General features: G+C 40.0%; 1 protein-coding gene across 1 annotated transcript; it reads right to left on the bottom strand.

Moving 5' to 3' along the window:
* Positions 1–10247: 10247 nt before the first annotated feature.
* On the bottom strand, positions 10248–16097 carry LOC145917903 (uncharacterized). Its single transcript, XM_083003214.1, has one exon. The coding sequence runs from the start codon at positions 16095–16097 to the stop codon at positions 10248–10250; it is 5850 nt and encodes a 1949-aa protein (XP_082859340.1).
* Positions 16098–17841: the final 1744 nt, after the last annotated feature.

Raw genomic sequence — 17841 nt, 5'->3', positions numbered from 1 at the left:
ATTATACAGTGGAAAACGCTGATACTCCAGTATTGCGTTTGCGGTTGCACAACGTATGTAACTATGCGATTTCAGCACTTGTCCATTTTGCAGTATACGACTTTTCGATAAAAAATATTTTTTTTCAGTACAAGCTTTATTATACAGTGGAAAACGCTGATACTCCAGTATTGCGTTTGCGGTTGCACAACGTATGTAACTATGCGCTTTCAGCACTTGTCCATTTTGCAGTATATAACTTTTCGATAAAAAATATTTTTTTTCAGTACAAGCTTTATTATACAGTGGAAAACGCTGATACTCCAGTACTGAGTTTGCGGTTGCACAACGTATGTAACCATGAGATTTCAGCACTTGTCCATTTTGCAGCATACGACTTTTCGATAAAAAATATTTTTTTTCAGTACAAGCTTTATTATACAGTGGAAAACGCTGATACTCCAGTATTGAGTTTGCGGTTGCACAACGTATGTAACTATGCGATTTCAGCACTTGTCCATTTTGCAGTATATGACTTTTCGATAAAAAATATTTTTTTTCAGTACAAGCTTTATTATACAGTGGAAAACGCTGATACTCCAGTACTGGGTTTGCGGTTGCACAACGTATGTAACTATGCGATTTCAGCACTTGTCCATTTTGCAGTATATGACTTTTCGATAAAAAATATTTTTTTTCATTACAAGCTTTATTATACAGTGGAAAACGCTGATACTCCAGTACTGAGTTTGCGGTTGCACAACGTATGTAACTATGCGCTTTCAGCACTTGTCCATTTTGCAGTATATGACTTTTCGATAAAAAATATTTTTTTTCAGTACAAGCTTTATTATACAGTGGAAAACGCTGGCACTGCAGTATTGCTTTTGCGGTTGCACAACGTATGTAACTATGCGATTTCAGCACTTGTCCATTTTGCAGTATATGACTTTTCGATAAAAAATATTTTTTTTCAGTACAAGCTTTATTATACAGTGGAAAACGCTGATACTCCAGTACTGAGTTTGCGGTTGCACAACGTATGTAACCATGCGATTTCAGCACTTGTCCATTTTGCAGTATACGACTTTTCGATAAAAAATATTTTTTTTCATTACAAGCTTTATTATACAGTGGAAAATTCTGATACTCCAGTACTGAGTTTGCGGTTGCACAACGTATGTAACTATGCGATTTCAGCACTTGTCCATTTTGCAGTATATGACTTTTCGATAAAAAATATTTTTTTTCAGTACAAGCTTTATTATACAGTGGAAAACGCTGATACTCCAGTACTGAGTTTGCGGTTGCACAACGTATGTAACCATGCGATTTCAGCACTTGTCCATTTTGCAGTATATGACTTTTCGACAAAAAATATTTTTTTTTACTACAAGCTTTATTATACAGTGGAAAACGCTGATACTCCAGTACTGAGTTTGCGGTTGCACAACGTATGTAACTATGCGATTTCAGCACTTGTCCATTTTGCAGTATATGACTTATCGACAAAAAGTTTTTTTTTTCAGAACAAGCTTTATTATACAGTGGAAAACGCTGATACTCCAGTATTGCGTTTGCGGTTGCACAACGTATGTAACCATGCGATTTCAGCACTTGTCCATTTTGCAGTATATGACTTTTCGATAAAAAATATTTTTTTTCAGTACAAGCTTTATTATACAGTGGAAAACGCTGATACTCCAGTATTGAGTTTGCGGTTGCACAACGTATGTAACTATGCGCTTTCAGCACTTGTCCACTTTGCAGTATATGACTTTTCGATAAAAAATATTTTTTTTCATTACAAGCTTTATTATACAGTGGAAAACGCTGATACTCCAGTATTGAGTTTGCGGTTGCACAACGTATGTAACTATATGCGCTTTCAGCACTTGTCCATTTTGCAGTACATAACTTTTCGATAAAAAATATTTTTTTTCAGTACAAGCTTTATTATACAGTGGAAAACGCTGATACTCCAGTACTGAGTTTGCGGTTGCACAACGTATGTAACCATGAGATTTCAGCACTTGTCCATTTTGCAGCATACGACTTTTCGATAAAAAATATTTTTTTTCAGTACAAGCTTTATTATACAGTGGAAAACGCTGATACTCCAGTATTGCGTTTGCGGTTGCACAACGTATGTAACCATGCGATTTCAGCACTTGTCCATTTTGCAGTATATGACTTTTCGATAAAAAATATTTTTTTTCAGTACAAGCTTTATTATACAGTGGAAAACGCTGATACTCCAGTATTGCGTTTGCGGTTGCACAACGTATGTAACCATGCGATTTCAGCACTTGTCCATTTTGCAGTATATGACTTTTCGATAAAAAATATTTTTTTTCAGTACAAGCTTTATTATACAGTGGAAAACGCTGATACTCCAGTATTGCGTTTGTGGTTGCACAACGTATGTAACTATGCGATTTCAGCACTTGTCCATTTTGCAGTATATGACTTTTCGATAAAAAATATTTTTTTTCAGTACAAGCTTTATTATACAGTGGAAAACGCTGATACTCCAGTATTGAGTTTGCGGTTGCACAACGTATGTAACTATGCGCTTTCAGCACTTGTCCACTTTGCAGTATATGACTTTTCGATAAAAAATATTTTTTTTCAGTACAAGCTTTATTATACAGTGGAAAACGCTGATACTCCAGTATTGAGTTTTCGGTTGCACAACGTATGTAACTATGCGCTTTCAGCACTTGTCCATTTTGCAGTACATAACTTTTCGATAAAAAATATTTTTTTTCAGTACAAGCTTTATTATACAGTGGAAAACGCTGATACTCCAGTACTGAGTTTGCGGTTGCACAACGTATGTAACCATGCGATTTCAGCACTTGTCCATTTTGCAGTATATGACTTTTCGATAAAAAATATTTTTTTTCAGTACAAGCTTTATTATACAGTGGAAAACGCTGATACTCCAGTACTGAGTTTGCGGTTGCACAACGTATGTAACCATGCGATTTCAGCACTTGTCCATTTTGCAGTATACGACTTTTCGATAAAAAATATTTTTTTTCATTACAAGCTTTATTATACAGTGGAAAATTCTGATACTCCAGTACTGAGTTTGCGGTTGCACAACGTATGTAACTATGCGCTTTCAGCACTTGTCCATTTTGCAGTATATGATTTTTCGACAAAAAATATTTTTTTTTACTACAAGCTTTATTATACAGTGGAAAACGCTGATACTCCAGTACTGAGTTTGCGGTTGCACAACGTATGTAACTATGCGATTTCAGCACTTGTCCATTTTGCAGTATATGACTTATCGACAAAAAATTTTTTTTTTCAGAACAAGCTTTATTATACAGTGGAAAACGCTGGCACTGCAGTATTGCTTTTGCGGTTGCACAACGTATGTAACTATGCGATTTCAGCACTTGTCCATTTTGCAGTATATGACTTTTCGATAAAAAATATTTTTTTTCAGTACAAGCTTTATTATACAGTGGAAAACGCTGATACTCCAGTACTGAGTTTGCGGTTGCACAACGTATGTAACCATGCGATTTCAGCACTTGTCCATTTTGCAGTATACGACTTTTCGATAAAAAATATTTTTTTTCATTACAAGCTTTATTATACAGTGGAAAATTCTGATACTCCAGTACTGAGTTTGCGGTTGCACAACGTATGTAACTATGCGCTTTCAGCACTTGTCCATTTTGCAGTATATGATTTTTCGACAAAAAATATTTTTTTTTACTACAAGCTTTATTATACAGTGGAAAACGCTGATACTCCAGTACTGAGTTTGCGGTTGCACAACGTATGTAACTATGCGATTTCAGCACTTGTCCATTTTGCAGTATATGACTTATCGACAAAAAATTTTTTTTTTCAGAACAAGCTTTATTATACAGTGGAAAACGCTGATACTCCAGTATTGCGTTTGCGGTTGCACAACGTATGTAACCATGCGATTTCAGCACTTGTCCATTTTGCAGTATATGACTTTTCGATAAAAAATATTTTTTTTCAGTACAAGCTTTATTATACAGTGGAAAACGCTGATACTCCAGTATTGCGTTTGTGGTTGCACAACGTATGTAACTATGCGATTTCAGCACTTGTCCATTTTGCAGTATATGACTTTTCGATAAAAAATATTTTTTTTCAGTACAAGCTTTATTATACAGTGGAAAACGCTGATACTCCAGTATTGAGTTTGCGGTTGCACAACGTATGTAACTATGCGCTTTCAGCACTTGTCCACTTTGCAGTATATGACTTTTCGATAAAAAATATTTTTTTTCATTACAAGCTTTATTATACAGTGGAAAACGCTGATACTCCAGTATTGAGTTTGCGGTTGCACAACGTATGTAACTATGCGCTTTCAGCACTTGTCCACTTTGCAGTATATGACTTTTCGATAAAAAATATTTTTTTTCATTACAAGCTTTATTATACAGTGGAAAACGCTGATACTCCAGTATTGAGTTTGCGGTTGCACAACGTATGTAACTATGCGCTTTCAGCACTTGTCCACTTTGCAGTATATGACTTTTCGATAAAAAATATTTTTTTTCAGTACAAGCTTTATTATACAGTGGAAAACGCTGATACTCCAGTACTGAGTTTGCGGTTGCACAACGTATGTGACTATGCGATTTCAGCACTTGTCCATTTTGCAGTATATGACTTTTCGACAAAAAATATTTTTTTTCAGTACAAGCTTTATTATACAGTGGAAAACGCTGATACTCCAGTATTGCGTTTGCGGTTGCACAACGTATGTAACTATGCGATTTCAGCACTTGTCCATTTTGCAGTATATGACTTTTCGATAAAAAATATTTTTTTTCAGTACAAGCTTTATTATACAGTGGAAAACGCTGATAATCCAGTATTGCGTTTGCGGTTGCACAACGTATGTAACTATGCGATTTCAGCACTTGTCCATTTTGCAGTATACGACTTTTCGATAAAAAATATTTTTTTTCAGTACAAGCTTTATTATACAGTGGAAAACGCTGATACTCCAGTATTGCGTTTGCGGTTGAACAACGTATGTAACTATGCGCATTCAGCACTTGTCCATTTTGCAGTATATAACTTTTCGATAAAAAATATTTTTTTTCAGTACAAGCTTTATTATACAGTGGAAAACGCTGATACTCCAGTACTGAGTTTGCGGTTGCACAACGTATGTAACCATGAGATTTCAGCACTTGTCCATTTTGCAGCATACGACTTTTCGATAAAAAATATTTTTTTTCAGTACAAGCTTTATTATACAGTGGAAAACGCTGATACTCCAGTACTGGGTTTGCGGTTGCACAACGTATGTAACTATGCGATTTCAGCACTTGTCCATTTTGCAGTATATGACTTTTCGATAAAAAATATTTTTTTTCAGTACAAGCTTTATTATACAGTGGAAAACGCTGATACTCCAGTACTGGGTTTGCGGTTGCACAACGTATGTAACTATGCGATTTCAGCACTTGTCCATTTTGCAGTATATGACTTTTCGATAAAAAATATTTTTTTTCATTACAAGCTTTATTATACAGTGGAAAACGCTGATACTCCAGTACTGAGTTTGCGGTTGCACAACGTATGTAACTATGCGCTTTCAGCACTTGTCCATTTTGCAGTGTATGACTTTTCGATAAAAAATTTTTTTTTTCAGTACAAGCTTTATTATACAGTGGAAAACGCTGGCACTGCAGTATTGCTTTTGCGGTTGCACAACGTATGTAACTATGCGATTTCAGCACTTGTCCATTTTGCAGTATATGACTTTTCGATAAAAAATATTTTTTTTCAGTACAAGCTTTATTATACAGTGGAAAACGCTGATACTCCAGTACTGAGTTTGCGGTTGCACAACGTATGTAACCATGCGATTTCAGCACTTGTCCATTTTGCAGTATACGACTTTTCGATAAAAACTATTTTTTTTCATTACAAGCTTTATTATACAGTGGAAAATTCTGATACTCCAGTACTGAGTTTGCGGTTGCACAACGTATGTAACTATGCGATTTCAGCACTTGTCCATTTTGCAGTATATGACTTTTCGACAAAAAATATTTTTTTTTACTACAAGCTTTATTATTCAGTGGAAAACGCTGATACTCCAGTACTGAGTTTGCGGTTGCACAACGTATGTAACTATGCGATTTCAGCACTTGTCCATTTTGCAGTATATGACTTATCGACAAAAAATTTTTTTTTTCAGAACAAGCTTTATTATACAGTGGAAAACGCTGATACTCCAGTATTGCGTTTGCGGTTGCACAACGTATGTAACCATGCGATTTCAGCACTTGTCCATTTTGCAGTATATGACTTTTCGATAAAAAATATTTTTTTTCAGTACAAGCTTTATTATACAGTGGAAAACGCTGATACTCCAGTATTGCGTTTGTGGTTGCACAACGTATGTAACTATGCGATTTCAGCACTTGTCCATTTTGCAGTATATGACTTTTCGATAAAAAATATTTTTTTTCAGTACAAGCTTTATTATACAGTGGAAAACGCTGATACTCCAGTATTGAGTTTGCGGTTGCACAACGTATGTAACTATGCGCTTTCAGCACTTGTCCACTTTGCAGTATATGACTTTTCGATAAAAAATATTTTTTTTCAGTACAAGCTTTATTATACAGTGGAAAACGCTGATACTCCAGTATTGAGTTTGCGGTTGCACAACGTATGTAACTATATGCGCTTTCAGCACTTGTCCATTTTGCAGTACATAACTTTTCGATAAAAAATATTTTTTTTCAGTACAAGCTTTATTATACAGTGGAAAACGCTGATACTCCAGTACTGAGTTTGCGGTTGCACAACGTATGTAACCATGAGATTTCAGCACTTGTCCATTTTGCAGCATACGACTTTTCGATAAAAAATATTTTTTTTCAGTACAAGCTTTATTATACAGTGGAAAACGCTGATACTCCAGTATTGCGTTTGCGGTTGCACAACGTATGTAACTATGCGATTTCAGCACTTGTCCATTTTGCAGTATACGACTTTTCGATAAAAAATATTTTTTTTCAGTACAAGCTTTATTATACAGTGGAAAACGCTGATACTCCAGTATTGCGTTTGCGGTTGCACAACGTATGTAACTATGCGCTTTCAGCACTTGTCCATTTTGCAGTATATAACTTTTCGATAAAAAATATTTTTTTTCAGTACAAGCTTTATTATACAGTGGAAAACGCTGATACTCCAGTACTGAGTTTGCGGTTGCACAACGTATGTAACCATGAGATTTCAGCACTTGTCCATTTTGCAGCATACGACTTTTCGATAAAAAATATTTTTTTTCAGTACAAGCTTTATTATACAGTGGAAAACGCTGATACTCCAGTATTGAGTTTGCGGTTGCACAACGTATGTAACTATGCGATTTCAGCACTTGTCCATTTTGCAGTATATGACTTTTCGATAAAAAATATTTTTTTTCAGTACAAGCTTTATTATACAGTGGAAAACGCTGATACTCCAGTACTGGGTTTGCGGTTGCACAACGTATGTAACTATGCGATTTCAGCACTTGTCCATTTTGCAGTATATGACTTTTCGATAAAAAATATTTTTTTTCATTACAAGCTTTATTATACAGTGGAAAACGCTGATACTCCAGTACTGAGTTTGCGGTTGCACAACGTATGTAACTATGCGCTTTCAGCACTTGTCCATTTTGCAGTATATGACTTTTCGATAAAAAATATTTTTTTTCAGTACAAGCTTTATTATACAGTGGAAAACGCTGGCACTGCAGTATTGCTTTTGCGGTTGCACAACGTATGTAACTATGCGATTTCAGCACTTGTCCATTTTGCAGTATATGACTTTTCGATAAAAAATATTTTTTTTCAGTACAAGCTTTATTATACAGTGGAAAACGCTGATACTCCAGTACTGAGTTTGCGGTTGCACAACGTATGTAACCATGCGATTTCAGCACTTGTCCATTTTGCAGTATACGACTTTTCGATAAAAAATATTTTTTTTCATTACAAGCTTTATTATACAGTGGAAAATTCTGATACTCCAGTACTGAGTTTGCGGTTGCACAACGTATGTAACTATGCGCTTTCAGCACTTGTCCATTTTGCAGTATATGACTTTTCGACAAAAAATATTTTTTTTTACTACAAGCTTTATTATACAGTGGAAAACGCTGATACTCCAGTACTGAGTTTGCGGTTGCACAACGTATGTAACTATGCGATTTCAGCACTTGTCCATTTTGCAGTATATGACTTATCGACAAAAAATTTTTTTTTTCAGAACAAGCTTTATTATACAGTGGAAAACGCTGATACTCCAGTATTGCGTTTGCGGTTGCACAACGTATGTAACCATGCGATTTCAGCACTTGTCCATTTTGCAGTATATGACTTTTCGATAAAAAATATTTTTTTTCAGTACAAGCTTTATTATACAGTGGAAAACGCTGATACTCCAGTATTGCGTTTGTGGTTGCACAACGTATGTAACTATGCGATTTCAGCACTTGTCCATTTTGCAGTATATGACTTTTCGATAAAAAATATTTTTTTTCAGTACAAGCTTTATTATACAGTGGAAAACGCTGATACTCCAGTATTGAGTTTGCGGTTGCACAACGTATGTAACTATGCGCTTTCAGCACTTGTCCACTTTGCAGTATATGACTTTTCGATAAAAAATATTTTTTTTCAGTACAAGCTTTATTATACAGTGGAAAACGCTGATACTCCAGTATTGAGTTTGCGGTTGCACAACGTATGTAACTATATGCGCTTTCAGCACTTGTCCATTTTGCAGTACATAACTTTTCGATAAAAAATATTTTTTTTCAGTACAAGCTTTATTATACAGTGGAAAACGCTGATACTCCAGTATTGCGTTTGTGGTTGCACAACGTATGTAACTATGCGATTTCAGCACTTGTCCATTTTGCAGTATATGACTTTTCGATAAAAAATATTTTTTTTCAGTACAAGCTTTATTATACAGTGGAAAACGCTGATACTCCAGTATTGAGTTTGCGGTTGCACAACGTATGTAACTATGCGCTTTCAGCACTTGTCCACTTTGCAGTATATGACTTTTCGATAAAAAATATTTTTTTTCAGTACAAGCTTTATTATACAGTGGAAAACGCTGATACTCCAGTATTGAGTTTGCGGTTGCACAACGTATGTAACTATATGCGCTTTCAGCACTTGTCCATTTTGCAGTACATAACTTTTCGATAAAAAATATTTTTTTTCAGTACAAGCTTTATTATACAGTGGAAAACGCTGATACTCCAGTACTGAGTTTGCGGTTGCACAACGTATGTAACCATGAGATTTCAGCACTTGTCCATTTTGCAGCATACGACTTTTCGATAAAAAATATTTTTTTTCAGTACAAGCTTTATTATACAGTGGAAAACGCTGATACTCCAGTTGTAACGGCAGAATTTGCGCGTCTGGCACCGCGCCGTCGTCACACCAAGAAGAAATGTCAATTTCCAAAAACGCGTGTATTTGCCACACGGGCACAGGCACTTGACAACACGTACGAGGTACACGTGCAAGAACACGAACACGAGCACGTACACGGATACGAGCAAGAACACGAACACGAACACGGTTTTCTGTGAAGAAAACGTACACTAAGATTCCAGTTAAGCAATGTTAATAAAAAATACCCTTACCGGAGTTTTGAGCCAGATCACACGAAACATCAACACACCAAGCCGATTAATATATCTTACAGCAACTTATTCAACCTTATTCAAATAGAATCAAGGCAACTCTAGCTTTAGTAAAATAAACTTGACATTAAATTCAGCACGCTACACGTGGTACCTAACAACTCAGTTTTACGAAGCATGGCAGAAGGAAAAAAGTTCTCTTGCATTATGATGTCACATACAAGGCAAAATTGATATTGTGTGGAAATTGAATTATATGTTTACTGTGTGACGCAGAGGTTGTGCATGAGTGATTTTCGATGTTACATTCTCCCCCTTAAATGTGTGGTTCACTGCTAACACATTTACAAATAAACAAAGAAAACATTGAAATCACGAAACAACGATGTAAAGAAAGCAACATGCGTGCCGCCGGCGAGCAAGCTCCAGCCTGGCATTTGCAATATTCCGCATTTATAAAGCGGCAAACAAGATCGACATAGCGACCATGATCTATCTTCATCAGTGTTGGATCCTGTGCACCGCAATTCAGGGTCAGTTCGACGACTGCGTGGCCTGAATGCGTCGGATGCACTTATTCGTTTGTCGTGCTCGCCTCACAAAGCAAGCACAATTTTGCAATCGGCCGTTTATATGTGGAGCCAGATTGCGTTTTAACTTCGACCTGACGGACAACACCGTGACCGTCCGGGAACGCACGCAGAACCCGTCCCATCTCCCAACGACGTCGGGGTTGTGTCTCATCTACGATCATCACCACATCTCCGGTTTGAAAATTGCGTTGTCGGTCGGGCCACTTCTGACGCAAGGCAATTGTGGGCAAATATTCTCGTGACCATCTTCTCCAAAATTCGTCGGCGAGGTATTGAATGTGTTTCCACCGCCTTCGACTGTAGCAATCTTTGGGATTGATAAGCCCGACTGGAATGCTGTCGCAAGCACGACCCAACAACAGATGATTGGGCGTAAGTGGCTCATCTTCTGTACAGGTGAAACTGATCGGCGTTAGCGGCCTCGAATTTAAAATGCCTTCCACTTCGATCATCAGGGTTTGCAGCATGTCCCCGCCAATCGTTGGGTTCCTTGTAAGCATTGTGTTTAAAATGCGACGAATCGATCTGATCATTCTCTCCCACGAACCTCCCATATGTGAAGCAGCAGGACAATTAAAGTTCCACTTAATTTCTTGTCGTTTGAAGTATGACTCTAGGCGGGATTGCTGGAGTCCTTGCAGTCCTTCACGTAGGACCCTTTCGGCACCTACAAAGTTGGTTCCATTATCGCTGTATATTTCTTTTGGTCGGCCTCTTCTTGCAATAAAGCGACGCAATGCGTTAATAAACGCGTCCGTAGACAAGTCGGGCGACACCTCAATGTGTACGGCTCGCATAGTCAAGCAGGTGAAAATGCACCCGTAGCTCTTTGTCTCACTTCTTCCTCGTTTCACCATGAATGGACCAAAGTAGTCGATGCCGACGTATGTAAACGGCGGCTCGTCGGGCTTCAGTCGGGCAAATGGCAAGTCAGCCATTTGTTGTTGTCCACGTCGAACATTCCTTTTGCGACACAGCATACATTTGCTGAGTTCCTTCCTCACTGCGGCACCACCCTTTATGATCCAAAAGCGCTGACGCAGCGAAGTCCATGTGTGGCCAGTCCCGCAGTGGCCAACCTTGTGATGGTGGCGCAAGATAATAAGTGCTGTCAAGTGGTGATCATACGGCAGTATGATCGGGTGTTTCGCCTCGAAGGCAATCGGCGCCTTCTCCAATCTCCCCCCAATCCGCAGAACTTCATCAAACAGCTGGGGGTTAAGCTTTGTCAACGAACTGGCATATTTTGACTTCTTCAGTTTCTTCTGCAACTCCCTTTCAGACTTTCCGACCTGTGACAAAATGTCAATCACGGGAGCGAAGCACTGACGTTGTACGTACTTGATTATTTCCAATTCCGCTTTCTTTAACTCATCCACTGTCAATTTGCCAGTGTTCACTGAAACCTTTGAAAGCAGGAATGACTTGAATCGTAACAGCCACGCGACCGATGTCTTTAATTTATGAAGAGATGAATAGTGATTCATCAGTCGATCGGTTGACTCCGACTGTGTGGAAACGTTGACGACAATTCTTTTCCTCTCAGCTGGCTTGAACTCCTGTGGCAGCTGTGTTTTCATTTCTGGTGGGGTGGGCCATTGATCTTCTTTCTGCCAGAGAAACTTCGGACCTGTCAGCCATCGAGAGCTGATAAGCTTACGTACCGACAAACCACGCGAAGCATCGTCCGCGGGATTCTGCTGTGACCCAACATGTCTCCATTGTTCAGGGTTTGTCTGTCGATGAATTTTAGCCAACCTGTTTGCAACAAATGTACCAAAACGTTTACTTTGGTTGTATATGCTCTGCCGGACGGCGCACGAGTCCGTCCAAAAAACGGACGTACAGTTATCCAACTTCAATTGGCGTCGAAGCCACTTGTCGGCCTTCACCGCTAGAACAGCAGCGGCCAGTTCAAGCCTGGGAATGCTCTCGGTTTTAGGTGGTGTTACCTTTGCCTTGCCAAATAAAAACGAGCAATGTACCTTACCATTAACGTTTACCAACCGGAGGTATGATACGGTTCCGTATCCTTGAGTAGACGCATCCGAAAAGTGATGCATCTCGGACTTCGCCACTGAGCCGAACGTCGCCGGCTTGAAACAGCGGGGGAGTGTTAGCTTTTCGAGCTCCGGCAGCTGGGATAGCCAGCGTCTCCATTCCTCAACATCATTTTCTGGCAGCTCATCATCCCATCCCAATTTCTGTCGAATTATTTCCTGCTGCAACACCTTAGCAATCAAAGTAACGGGTGCCGCAAAACCCAACGGGTCATACAGCGTATTAACAGCAGATAAAATATTGCGACGTGTGAATTTCTTGCCTTGCATTGTATCAGCTATGCTGAACCCAAATTCATCATTCTTTACACTCCAGTAGACGCCAAGCACACGCTCTTTCACGGAGGCGTCCAAATTTACATCAGTTACCGATTTAGCCCTTTCTGTCTCGGGAATTTGATCCAAGACGTTTTGACTGTTAGACATCCACTTAGTGAGGCGGAATCCTCCCATTTTTAGCAAGTCACATAGCTGCGCGACAATTCCAACAGCGTGTTCGACTGTATCGGTTGAAGTCAAACAGTCGTCAACATAAAAATCGTTGCGAACGATGTCCCCAACGTCTCTGTCAAATCTGCCACCGAATTTTTCGGCCGTCTCCCGCAAGCAAAATGTGGCACAGCTAGGCGACGACGTGGCGCCAAAAATGTGCACCAGCATTCGGTGAACCGTAGGAGTTTTAGATAAGTCTCCCCCCGGCCACCACAAAAATCTCAAGGCATCAATGTCCTGTTTTTGAACGCGGACCTGGTGGAACATTGCTTCCACGTCCGCCACTAAAGCGATACTGTTCATACGGAATCTCTCCAGAACGCCGATTAAACTGTTTACTAAGTCGGGTCCTTGCAGCAACGCGTCGTTAAGCGACAGTCCCTTATGCTGCGCTGCGCAATCAAAAACGATGCGTACCTTTTCAGGCTTTCGTGGATGCCGAACCGGGTGGTGCGGCAAGTACCAATGCACATTGCCAGGGAAACGTCCTTCTTCTTTGAGCTCCTCTGCGTAGCCCTTGTCGATGTAACATTGAATATTCTCTACGTACTTGTCTTTTAACACGAGGTCGCGCGACAAGCGTTTCTTCAGCGACCAAAGCCGTCGCTCAGCCATAGAACGGCTGTCCTGTGGCAGACTAACATCACTTCGCCATGGAAGCGGCAAATAGAAATGTCCATCGGTATGTTTAACCGAGTCCTTCATCATGTTGAGCACTTTTCTATCCTCAACTGACGTGGGGAATGGAATGTCATCAGGCTCTTGCTGGAATTCCTCTCTCCATGATTCACATTTAAGGAAGTTAACTGAAATATTATCAACGGCAGGATAACAGATTGACGGGCCGACGAGAGACCACCCCAGCGGTGTTCTCGCAGCAAATGGTTGTTTGCGGCCTCCTGTTCTCATCTCCATTACTCTATGGGCATACGGAACGTCAGTGCCAATAAGTAGTAGCACCTCACCATTACACAACTGAGGAAATTCCAATCCCTGAAGGTGTGGAAGACCATTCAGTTCCGTATTTCTCGGGGTTGGATTAGGCTCGACTGGAATAGAGTCAATAGACAAGGCATTGTCTACACTGATTTCTTCATCTTCACTTAACGACAAAACGCGAAAATTTGCGCTGATTCCGCTGTAATTTGCGGGCCTTCTCCCGACGCTGGACATGGTAACTTGTCTCGGACTTCCGTCTATCGAAAGTAGATCTGCTAACCTTTTGTCGTAAAAACTTGTATCGGATCCCTGGTCGAGGAAAGCGTACGTCTTGACCTCTCGACCATTGGCTCGAATTTTCACCGGAATAACCGAAAAGTACGCTGAATGGCCATTCTTTATCACATTGCACCTGGCTGTAGAATTGTTAGTCTGGCTCCTGGGGGGTTCGCTGCGCGGAATTCTATTATAATTTTCCGACGCAGGCACGTATGTCCTCGAACGTACAGGATTTGGCATATCTTCGTGCAGCAATGTGTGGTGCGCGAGGGTGCAGCCCCGAACAGCACATGCACTTGGCCTTGTGCAAAACTTCGACGTGTGTCGATAACCAAAACAGTTATAGCACATAAATTTATCCCTTAGAAACTCTCTTCTTTGAACCTTGGATTTTTTACCAAACGCCTCACATCTTTCCAATACGTGATTACGTTTGCAGCATGGACAGCTCAAAATTGGGGTAGGCGACGAACTTGGATTTGTTGTCACAGTGGCGCAGGTAACATTTCTTCCACTGGGTTTACCAGCACGTTTCTTTTCTTCAATTTTCCGGGACACACACAACTGGCCAGGTAAAGTGTTCACTACGGCAGATTCTTCTTCGACAAATTCAACAAGATCTGCGAAATCTGCCTCCCTGCCAGTTTTTCTTACAATCTGCGCAACTCGGCGGCGCCAAAGCCTTTGCGACTCATATGGCAGCTTGTTCGCCAAAGCCACCAAACGATCTATAGTGTTTAAGTCAGCAAAATTTCCAAGTTGGCGGAGTACCAACAAGCATTTTTTCATAGTCTGTGCATAGGCGCGTATACCGGCTGCATCATCAGGTTTCAAGTTAGGGCCATTAGTCAACTCCTCTACGAAAGCTCTAGCGACTATATAAGGCTTACCGAAGTTCTCGTAGAGAATGTTTCTTGCCTCTGGATAGCCTTCCTTTGTCTCCAGGACAGAACAGTGTTCAATCAGAGACCTCGCCTTTCCTTTGCATTGATTGACAAGCAATGTCAGGCGCATATCGTCACTTCGAGTCTTGCATTCGAGATTCGATTCAAAGTAACGTACAAACATCCAATAATCCGTAGGTTTTCCCGAGAACGTCATGTGGTCGGGCTTCGGCATACTCATGCCTTCTCCAACTGCCTTTACGATGCACGGTAATACAGCTGGGCTCTCTTTCATTTCCAAGTCCGATTGTGTATTTAATACAGGAGCACGTACAAGAGGACTAACGTTGTCACGCGATACTTCCCCATTTTGGATATGGGACGCACAATCTCTGGCAGCAGAAGGCGTCGTCGGAACTTCTTCGACAGCCAGCACCGAGGAAGTCAATTCAACTTCTGGGCTCTGACCATGGTTGGGCCCCTTGTCCGGCGATGTCAGATCATTGGGTTCTTCATTCAATATTCTTGCCCTTGCATCGGCAGCCTGGAAATCGTATTTTGCCTTTAACTTCCGCCTTTCTGCTTCTAAAGCAACCTTTTCCAAATCTGCCTTCTGTTGCACTTGAATTAGATCGTTTTCTTCCTCGACCTGTTTTAGACGAATCAATGCCAACTCTCGCTCCACCTTTGCCTCTAGACGACTTCTTTCTGTCGCAGATGAGCTCGCCACAGACGAACGTGAGCGGCTGGACCGTGAGGATCTGTGGCTTGAAGCCACAGTTGGTGCCCTATGCTGTGGGCGTAGCACAAGTTCGGGCAATGCATTTGGTAGTTCGAATGGCGTTAACTCCGCAATTCTGGTTTCGAACTCCTTCTTACATTGTTCGACGGACTTCAACTCGTCCTCGCATACAACGCGGTTCTCTGAGTCTTCGCAAGAGGCAATATACATTCCGTACATATTTTGCAATTGTGAGTAGCATTCGTTAATTTGGAACTTAGCTACTTGCAGTAGAGAGTGGTCCTTATTTAAAATACCTGTCTCAGCCACTGCATACCAACTGTTGAGCTTGTCGACATGGCGGTGTATCTCATCATGGGACAGTACGACATGAGCGGCGAGAGGTCTCAACCGTGTAGGCTCCGGCGATTCAAGCGGAGATATAGTCTCATCCATTTCTTCACAGATCGTCAAAAAGTAGAACTTCTTGGAAACTTTGTTTCAGAAAGACTCCGAAAACTTTAATGTAACGGCAGAATTTGCGCGTCTGGCACCGCGCCGTCGTCACACCAAGAAGAAATGTCAATTTCCAAAAACGCGTGTATTTGCCACACGGGCACAGGCACTTGACAACACGTACGAGGTACACGTGCAAGAACACGAACACGAGCACGTACACGGATACGAGCAAGAACACGAACACGAACACGGTTTTCTGTGAAGAAAACGTACACTAAGATTCCAGTTAAGCAATGTTAATAAAAAATACCCTTACCGGAGTTTTGAGCCAGATCACACGAAACATCAACACACCAAGCCGATTAATATATCTTACAGCAACTTATTCAACCTTATTCAAATAGAATCAAGGCAACTCTAGCTTTAGTAAAATAAACTTGACATTAAATTCAGCACGCTACACGTGGTACCTAACAACTCAGTTTTACGAAGCATGGCAGAAGGAAAAAAGTTCTCTTGCATTATGATGTCACATACAAGGCAAAATTGATATTGTGTGGAAATTGAATTATATGTTTACTGTGTGACGCAGAGGTTGTGCATGAGTGATTTTCGATGTTACACCAGTATTGCGTTTGCGGTTGCACAACGTATGTAACTATGCGATTTCAGCACTTGTCCATTTTGCAGTATACGACTTTTCGATAAAAAATATTTTTTTTCAGTACAAGCTTTATTATACAGTGGAAAACGCTGATACTCCAGTATTGCGTTTGCGGTTGCACAACGTATGTAACTATGCGCTTTCAGCACTTGTCCATTTTGCAGTATATAACTTTTCGATAAAAAATTTTTTTTTTCAGTACAAGCTTTATTATACAGTGGAAAACGCTGATACTCCAGTACTGAGTTTGCGGTTGCACAACGTATGTAACCATGAGATTTCAGCACTTGTCCATTTTGCAGCATACGACTTTTCGATAAAAAATATTTTTTTTCAGTACAAGCTTTATTATACAGTGGAAAACGCTGATACTCCAGTATTGCGTTTGCGGTTGCACAACGTATGTAACTATGCGATTTCAGCACTTGTCCATTTTGCAGTATATGACTTTTCGATAAAAAATATTTTTTTTCAGTACAAGCTTTATTATACAGTGGAAAACGCTGATACTCCAGTACTGGGTTTGCGGTTGCACAACGTATGTAACTATGCGATTTCAGCACTTGTCCATTTTGCAGTATATGACTTTTCGATAAAAAATATTTTTTTTCATTACAAGCTTTATTATACAGTGGAAAACGCTGATACTCCAGTACTGAGTTTGCGGTTGCACAACGTATGTAACTATGCGCTTTCAGCACTTGTCCATTTTGCAGTATATGACTTTTCGATAAAAAATATTTTTTTTCAGTACAAGCTTTATTATACAGTGGAAAACGCTGGCACTGCAGTATTGCTTTTGCGGTTGCACAACGTATGTAACTATGCGATTTCAGCACTTGTCCATTTTGCAGTATATGACTTTTCGATAAAAAATATTTTTTTTCAGTACAAGCTTTATTATACAGTGGAAAACGCTGATACTCCAGTACTGAGTTTGCGGTTGCACAACGTATGTAACCATGCGATTTCAGCACTTGTCCATTTTGCAGTATACGACTTTTCGATAAAAAATATTTTTTTTCATTACAAGCTTTATTATACAGTGGAAAATTCTGATACTCCAGTACTGAGTTT

This window comes from Ascidia mentula, chromosome 1 (genome assembly GCF_947561715.1).
Source record: "Ascidia mentula chromosome 1, kaAscMent1.1, whole genome shotgun sequence".
Taxonomy (NCBI): Eukaryota; Metazoa; Chordata; class Ascidiacea; order Phlebobranchia; family Ascidiidae; genus Ascidia; species Ascidia mentula.
This window is presented reverse-complemented; position numbering and strand designations above follow the sequence as displayed.